This window comes from Seriola aureovittata, chromosome 7 (assembly GCF_021018895.1).
Source record: "Seriola aureovittata isolate HTS-2021-v1 ecotype China chromosome 7, ASM2101889v1, whole genome shotgun sequence".
Lineage (NCBI taxonomy): Eukaryota > Metazoa > Chordata > Actinopteri > Carangiformes > Carangidae > Seriola > Seriola aureovittata.
This window is the reverse complement of record NC_079370.1, coordinates 6,776,846-6,782,763: the sequence shown is the minus strand read 5'-3', so window position 1 is coordinate 6,782,763 and position 5,918 is coordinate 6,776,846. Positions and strand designations below refer to the sequence as shown.

Sequence of the window (5,918 nt, the reverse complement as noted above, 5' to 3'; positions counted from 1 at the left end):
GACAGTTGATTATTGTTAGAAAACAAACAGTGAAGCGCCTGTTTCTCATGTTGTCGCTTCTCTTTTTACTAGCTGCGACATCGCGTGGCTGGTATTGTTTTCACCTTGTGTGTGTGTGTGTGTGTGTGTGTGTGTGTGTGTGTGTCATCATGAATATATGTGTTCCTAGAGACACCTACTGTGGCAGGACTACCATAGAGGTGGTTTGGAGAAATTTGGCAGGTGTCTGTCTGTCTGTCTGTCTGTCTCACTTTCTTTGGACAGATTTCTGTCAGATTTTTTCACAGTTGTGTAGAAAAATATTGACATCATCTTAAAATGAGGCTTTACATGGTCAAACAAAAAATACCAACCCCCACACACAAGGTTTGCAAAGTTTAATCAGGACTGGAGTTTGTGTTGTTTTGTAGGTGAGGACGTCAATGCAGCACAGACAGTGTGGGACTTTGTTTAAAGATTTACACATTCCCTGGCAGTGTTAAAACATTTGATTTGGGCAATCTTCCTACAAAGAATTTACAGATTATTTGTATCATTTCATTAATCTTTGTTGCTTCAGTCTTGAAAAGAAGAATATCCTGCACACTGCTCTTGCTCAGCATCACAGATTATTGATCATCTTAATGTTTAAGTCTCTCATAAATAGATAATGCTCCACTGTATTTAAGATGATGGTTGTAAGGACTGTTTAAAATACTTCTGCCAAAGAGAAGGAGATATTACGCATAAACAGAAGTGCTTTTTCAGTCACATTAGAGAAATGGGATAAATGCATGCAACTTTTTGAGTAAAATCTGCCGGTTTAATGTATTTGTCTTATTTCTATAACTAAACTTATTGTTTCAGGGTAGCAACATTTTTGTTTTTAAACCGATACTTGCCTTTTCTGAAGGTTTTTGCCCCACAGTCATTGGGTTAGGGTAAGTTGTGGGAATGCCAAAAAAATAAAAATAAAAATTAAAAAAATGAAAATAAAAACAATTTCCTTTTGAATGTGCAGTGTCCCAAACTTGTATATGATGCATAATGTAACACCATGACATCATAACTGTATTAAAATGTGGCAATCTGAGCAGAGGGGCAGTAACAGTCAGTAAAGTGAAGAAAACTTCCTCAAAACGTTTCGCAAACAAGCGAACAAACAGAGTGAAATCACTCCGCAGAACTTGTTGTGAGGAGAAGAGACCAGAAAGGAGAACAAGACAGAAAGAGGTAAAACACATTTTAAAGCTGTTTAAAAGCTGTTTATGACGTAAGATAAATATCTTATGTCATAAACAGCTTTTAAACTGTTGATGGAAGATGTTGAAATTATAATTCTGTCTACCACCATCAGGTCTGTTGAACTGTTGTCAAATGTATTGTAGTAATGTTTATTCATATAGCACCTCTAGAACAGATGTCACACAGGGCTTTACGATGAAACGTTAGCAACACCCCGCAGTGGGCAAACTTGTTCAAGTAACCACAAATAGATGAATATGCAGAAATGTGTATTTGAAAGTGGACTGACAAATGTGGAGCTTTCTTTATTTCAGTTTCATCAACTGAACTTCCTGCACATTTACTGTACTTTGTGTAAAGCTTGTCCTGCGGAGAGAGAGGGACTGACCATCTCAAGTACCAGGTCAGGATGTTTGTTCTCATCTGGGTGACCCTGGTTTTCAATGCTGATACAGGTATTCACCTTTTATTATAATCTTCTTTTGATGCCAACATTAAAGATATGAACAAAATAGATCGCAATAATTTGCCACGATAAATGTCCTTTATAATTGCAAGTATTTAGTTCTTCCATCCCTGAATCTCCCAGCTCATTACACGTTACGCATTCATTTGGAAACTCTATGATAAAATAGTTATTTAAATTAATCATTTTTTTACCAAAGTTATTATGGATAAAAGTGTGTTAATTACTGAAATTCTATCGTGTTCTTTGGTCAAAACTTCTAAAAACAGCAGTTATATAACTCAGACACAGTCGATGTACTATATGACATTTCTTCATCATTTATTTAATGTCATGGTGTAACTTTCTCGTTCCCTGTTTCTGTCTTATTGTTGCATTAACAGGTGCATCAGTGGGAGGAAGACAACAATGTTCAGGCTATCCATATGGATACTGTATCACTCTGCCTGAAGGAGAAATAACAGCTGAGGCCGGACTCTGTGTTGTGATACCGTGCTCTTTCACTACAAGTTATAGCTTTACACCCCAAAAGCTAGTTTGGTACAAATGTGAACCAACTGAAGAAAAGTGTAGTGATTTAGACATGATATTCCACACTAACAAAAACAACATAAAAATTCAGTCTGGGTTTAGAGGGCGAGTTTCACAGTTGGAGCCTGATGTGAGTCAGAGGAACTGCAGCATCATCATCAATGACCTGAAGGAGTCAGACTCTGGATCATATCAATTCAGAGTTAATGGTCTTCTGTATGGAACAGCAGATGGATTTACATACTCTCCAAGGGCAACTGTCTCTATTAAAGGTAAGAAGAACTACAATAAACATATGAAGTGAAATTGTGTGCCTTTTGAACTGCACTGACATATCTGGTGTATTTACAGTCTTAATGGGACATAAAGTAATGTTTGGCATTTGTCGACCTCTGTGGGCAGCCAGTTCCTACTGGTTCCCTCATTGTAGATTTTATCAAAATATCAGATTAATTGAACCCAAATTTAAGTGAAAGATGACCTTCAGGCTTCTCATCTGATTCCACTTATGGACTGGTCTCCCATCAGCTCTGAGTCAGAAGCCCAAGGTGGTGATTCCTCTGACAGAGGGACAGCAGACCACACTGACCTGCACTGCTCCTGGTCTCTGCTCTGGATCTGATCCTCAAATCACCTGGACGTGGAGAGGAGCAGGAGAGAAGGACTCCCACATCACAGGAAACATCACTGATTTCAAGACTGAGAGTCTGACCGCTGTCACACAGAGACACAGTTCAACTTTGAGCTTTAACGCTTCAGCTGAACACCACGGCACCAGTGTCACCTGTAAGGTCAGCTTCACAGGAAACGCCGCAACAGAGGAGACAGTGACTCTGAACGTGACCTGTGAGTAGCACATACTGTACTTCACTGTCGCATTTACGTTTTACTATTTAAAAGTTTTGCTGAGATTTGCTCTTTCTGAGGGTTTTCTGAACTGTGTTGAATGTTACATCATCATCTGTGTTCTTGAAGAAGTGATGCTATATAATTGTGCAACATGTCTTTTTGTGTCATAGAAGTGATCGACCAGACATAAAAAAATCACACAACAGACTAATGAAAAAGGCGAAACGTACATTTTCTCCCTCAAGTGGTACAATAGAAAGCCGTGGATAACTGGATGCCGTCATGTTACTTTACTTTCCATACTCAACTTTTAAAACTGCTGTGAAAGACACAACATGCACTGTTACAGGAGTTCGGGATATGAAACACTTATCAGAGAAGATTAAGAAACATGAGTGCACAGGCAGACATGGAGAATTAGCAGGCATGTCTCATTAAGATAATTGACTTAGTTAGATTCTGTGGGGGCTTTGAGCTGGCCCTTTGTGGTCACAGTGAAACTGAATCATCAGACAATCCTGGCGTTTTCAGGGGTTTAGTAAATCTTGTTGCTTCACAAGACAGTATGTTGGAGGAGCACCTGAAGACCGTCACAGTTTTCAAAGGCACCTCAAAAACTGTACACAAGGAACTTCTGGACTGCATGCTATCACTCCTTAAAAATTATATTCTGGAAGAAATTTAAAAGAAATGTGTCTATCTTGCTCTTCAGGCAGATGAGACAACTGACATTTCCACCCACTGCTAGTTAATGCTTCTGCTTAGATACACAGAGCGTTTTTTTCGAATTCATCCATCTCCAGAATGCAACCGCTGACTTGATCGCCACCGCACTGTTGGAGAGGCTACGAGTGATCCTCCCTGAGGGCAAAGAGGGCAAACTAATCACTCAGAAAGTTTTGAGTTTGTATTAACACGTAATGCAGTAACGTTAACATAGCAAACGGTGAGCGACTGAAAACGAGGTTTCATACTAAAATGCCACTATGACCGATTATACATCTCAAACAGAGGGAGTTAAAAATAAACTGTACTAGTCTCCTTTGAAAGAAAATGTATGTTCATATTAATGTACTTTGTGTTTGCTGCAATTTTGACATCCTTCTTATGTGCTTACAGGGTTTTCAGAGATCTTAAAAAACTCTAGATGTGAGGTTCAGTCAGAGCTCCTGACCTGTGTGTGTATCACTGAGGGGTTTCCTTTACCCACCATCAAATGGCCGCTGTTGAAGAACTACACTGAGTACTCAGTCATTACCACTGTGACAAACCACACAGTCAAAAGCACCATCATGCTCACTGTAAAAGATCAGAGCAACACTGTTGTTGAGTGTGTCAGCAGCAATGAAAATGAGGAAGCAAAGATGAACCTCAACATCATAACTTCAGAGAAGCAAGAAGGTGAACACACACACATACTGTAACATGCGTAACAATCAGCACGTTCACATATGATCTGTCATTGATGTTGAGCGTCAAACACGACAATAGAGAAACTATCTCTTATCACATAATTAGTTTGTTTAATTAGACAATCTTTTTTTCTTGGCTGCAGTAGGTGGAAAAAGAGGTAAAGCAGTCAACCCAAATCCAAACACTCCTGCAGAACTATAAAATCCATCTATGTGATCTGTTACAGTACATGTAATATTTTTTTGAATCCGCTCCGTTCACCCTGGCTCTCAACTATCAGCTGTCATCTGAATATCTCTAAATAATTAAATTAGAGAAGTTACAGCATAAACCTAACAGTCTGCCTTATGTCACCTCACATGGCAGATCATCATGGACTGAGTGTAGTGCCTTTCTTGACCATTGCTGTTCTGTCTCTCATTATGAATGTCACCTTCATAATCTGCTTCGTGTTCCTTTGGTGAGTCACTACATCTTCATTTTATGTTACAGAGGTTCTGTTGATGATCTGGAGACTTTTACACAACTAATCATAACCCGCTCTTCTTTCTCTCCAAAGGATCTCAAGAAAAAAGGTGAAACCAAACCAGGAGGACAGAACTTATATGTCACTGCAGAAAACAGACAGATCACCTGAATATGATGTTATTGGCCAGACTCTGAACTGACAAGTGTAATAGGAGGTGGTACCAATCTCTGGGTTTTGAGTAAACAGACCGTTCAGTTAAATCATATTTTCAACATGAGTAAAGTTTTATGAATATAGCAGTTAAATGTAACTGTAGCTTATGTTTTGCATTATAAAGTATGATTCTTTTTATGTTATATAATTTACATTTTTTTATTATACAAGGAAAGCTGGTGCATGCAATATTTTGCAATACTTTGCTTCCATTCATACACCACACATCCTCACTCCTGAGAGATTTCCAGTACAGTCACAGTCATCCATTCTAACTGGGATTTAGTTTGCAGATATAAAACAGGCATTTTAAAGTCAAATTACATCAGATTTTAAATTTAGTTGTATCATGGTATGAGAGGAAATTGCGGTTGCACATTTATCTTTGATAATGTCTGGAATGAAGACTCTGTACTCTCCCTGAAAAGCAGGGAATCTTTGAAGTATGTGTAATTGCTGGAGTCAATAAAAGCCATTATAATATATAGATTTGTTACAGTTTCTTCCATTATTTGTAAATAACCCTTCACCTTCTTAAAAGAGGGTTTAGATATGAACCAGACTTAGAACAGCTGTACATGGCTCTTCAACAACACAACATCTCTAATGTCTAGGACAATGTCTATACTCTGTGCTGTTAGTGTTCAATTTGCAGGCATACAATAAATTATGAAAAAACTACAGTTTTTAGTTGAATATAATTATCATAATGCAGTTCTTTGCAATTTATCAGAGACATTTGAATTATAGTGA

At 38.2% G+C, this 5,918-nt stretch overlaps 1 protein-coding gene across 2 annotated transcripts; it reads left to right on the top strand.

Annotated features, from left to right (window-relative positions):
- Nucleotides 1-169: 169 nt before the first annotated feature.
- Nucleotides 170-5,648, top strand: LOC130172661 (sialic acid-binding Ig-like lectin 5). Of its 2 annotated transcripts, XM_056381523.1 has the most exons (7): nucleotides 170-1,212; nucleotides 1,539-1,679; nucleotides 2,074-2,493; nucleotides 2,750-3,067; nucleotides 4,190-4,471; nucleotides 4,850-4,943; nucleotides 5,043-5,648. In XM_056381523.1, the coding sequence occupies exons 2-7, from the start codon at nucleotides 1,634-1,636 to the stop codon at nucleotides 5,149-5,151; spliced, it is 1,269 nt and encodes a 422-aa protein (XP_056237498.1). In that variant the 5' UTR covers nucleotides 170-1,212; nucleotides 1,539-1,633; the 3' UTR covers nucleotides 5,152-5,648. The 2 variants fall into 2 exon arrangements, with proteins under 2 accessions (XP_056237498.1, XP_056237497.1); XM_056381522.1 differs by having other exon boundaries at nucleotides 170-1,679.
- The last annotated feature ends 270 nt before the right edge of the window (nucleotides 5,649-5,918 follow it).

What these genes read in the sequence shown, in the direction of transcription:
- LOC130172661 (XM_056381523.1), top strand. Translation starts at nt 1,634, where the DNA reads ATGTTTGTTCTCATCTGGGTGACCCTGGTTTTCAATGCTGATACAG. An exon ending in AGTGACTCTGAACGTGACCT is followed by an intron (nt 3,068 to 4,189) that starts GTGAGTAGCACA and finishes ATGTGCTTACAG; the next exon opens with GGTTTTCAGAGATCTTAAAA. An exon ending in ATCTGCTTCGTGTTCCTTTG is followed by an intron (nt 4,944 to 5,042) that starts GTGAGTCACTAC and finishes TTCTCTCCAAAG; the next exon opens with GATCTCAAGAAAAAAGGTGA.